The sequence below is a fragment of the Arachis ipaensis genome, chromosome B08 (assembly GCF_000816755.2).
Source record: "Arachis ipaensis cultivar K30076 chromosome B08, Araip1.1, whole genome shotgun sequence".
NCBI classification, from domain to species: Eukaryota; Viridiplantae; Streptophyta; class Magnoliopsida; order Fabales; family Fabaceae; genus Arachis; species Arachis ipaensis.
Window position 1 is genome coordinate 117,191,332 of NC_029792.2, and position 2,035 is coordinate 117,193,366.

Genomic DNA, 2,035 nt, shown 5'->3' on the forward strand with positions numbered 1-2,035 from the left:
TGCCTGACTGAGATTTACAAGGTGACCATAGCTTGCTTCATACCAACAATCTCCGTGGGATCGACCCTTACTCATGTAAGGTTTATTACTTGGACGACCCAGTGCACTTGCTGGTTAGTTGTATCGAAGTTGTGACAAATTATGAATTGAGATTAGAGCACCAAGTTTTTGGAGCCATTACCAGAGATCACAATTTCGTGCACCAGTTACCAATACTCCCTTCTCTCCCTCCATACTCCTCCTCAAGCTCTTCGGTTTCCTCCACTACCTTTATTACTTCTCTTTCTTCTTAAGCAAGAAACCACCCAAATGAGGAAGAAAACCATTGTACAAAAGCCTCCTAGAGAAAAGATACACAAGCTTCCTGCAAAATCGAGGCCTTCTACTCGTTCAAGAGATCAAACCTTCACTCCCTCACCTTCTCCTCCTACCTCACCTCCTCGGACTAATCCTATGGGATGCACTAAGAACCCATCTAGGTTTCCACCTTCAGCCAAGCAGACACCACCGCCAAAGGAGCCTCCATCCAAGCCTGGTTCATCGCAACCGAGTTCATCAAAAGGGAAAAGACCAGCTGCGACTGAACCTACCTTTGAGCCCACACAACCAAAGACAAGGTCTGCTCCCTTGCATTCTCAAAGAGGTAAACCTCGTCTTCTTCTCAAATATGTTAGAGAACCATACATTGATCCTTTTGCTCATAAATCCCACTTTATGACATCTCACTCCAACTATAACCCCTATATATTCAAATCTGCCATGAACAATGACTTTTATGAAGGAGTTATTAAGTACCGTACCCTGGGTCACTCTTTTCTTGTTGATTTACCAACTTTGAAAAAGAAAGGCTTTCCTTTTGTTGAAAATCTAGAATTTTTGGACTGGAATCATCTTTTTAACATCAAAAAGCTTGTGTATCCTATGTTGGTCAAAGAATTTTATGCAAACATAACATATCATGAAGGAAGTGTACATTCTTATGTTAAGGGCAGAGACATTGTTTTAAATGATGAAACAATTAGTAATTCTTTGAAGTATACTAATGATGGGTCGTGTGCTTATACTTCTGTCCAGTGGGATGAAGGAGTAGGTATATCTTTCAATGATGCTTTGGCTCATATTTGTGAACATGTTTCCTTGATTGATGGCATTACACCCAATCACAAAGCCCTATGATATAAACGTGCTCAGTTGCACCGTATTGTCAACTACATCATTCTTTCTCAAAGTGGTTCATATCAAAGGGTTTCTTACACAGACACACTAGTTTTGTATGCCCTGCTCACTAAAACAGAAATTTCTTTTGCTTATTTGATGGTTAGATACATGTTTGACTCTGTTAGAAGTGAGAAAGACAAACCTCTTCCTTATGGCATATTTCTAACTTGTATTTTTGAGCATTTTGGTGTTGACTTGTCCAATGAGGATTATGATAACAGACATTCATATCTAAAAGGGGGTGGTTCAGTGAAACAGCAGAAAGGACCTACTCGTTCTGAGAGAGTGGTCTTAGATGATGAAGATGATGACTTTATTCCCAAGGAATCTCCTCCTCCTTCCACCGAGGGCACTTCCATCTCCACTGGACAAAAATCTGCTCTGCTGAATGTTGTTAGGGATGTGGTCCAAGAGTTTGTCTCCCAATCCAATCTCATGATTGCAATGAGTAAGGAACAAAGGAAGCTATCAAACAAGCATGAAAAATTCCTCTGAAAATCAAGGGATAGAGTGGCTGTATTTATGAAGTTCATTGATAATCTTCAACAAGATGAAGATCCTGCCACTGATGCTGAAGAGGAAGCTGATTCGGAGGGAAATGGTTCAGATGCCTAGATTTGTCTCATGAAACTGCTGCTGTCTGCTCCTTTTTTGTCTTATAAAAACTGTCTCTTTTGATACTTTGGAACTTATGTTTGTTATTTTTGGATGACTGTAATACCTTAACAAATGCTGCACTTAATTTTAATTTTTTTGATATTTTGGACTGTGCTCTAACAATTTCTTGTAGGATTTAAGGTGCTGTTTTTCTTCATCT

At 39.6% G+C, this 2,035-nt stretch overlaps 1 protein-coding gene across 1 annotated transcript; it reads left to right on the plus strand.

Moving 5' to 3' along the window:
* Positions 310 to 1,833, plus strand: LOC107611591 (swi5-dependent recombination DNA repair protein 1 homolog). Its single transcript, XM_016313502.1, has 3 exons — positions 310 to 617; positions 1,344 to 1,666; positions 1,769 to 1,833. Exons 1-3 carry the CDS (start codon positions 310 to 312, stop codon positions 1,831 to 1,833), a joined length of 696 nt encoding a protein of 231 aa, XP_016168988.1.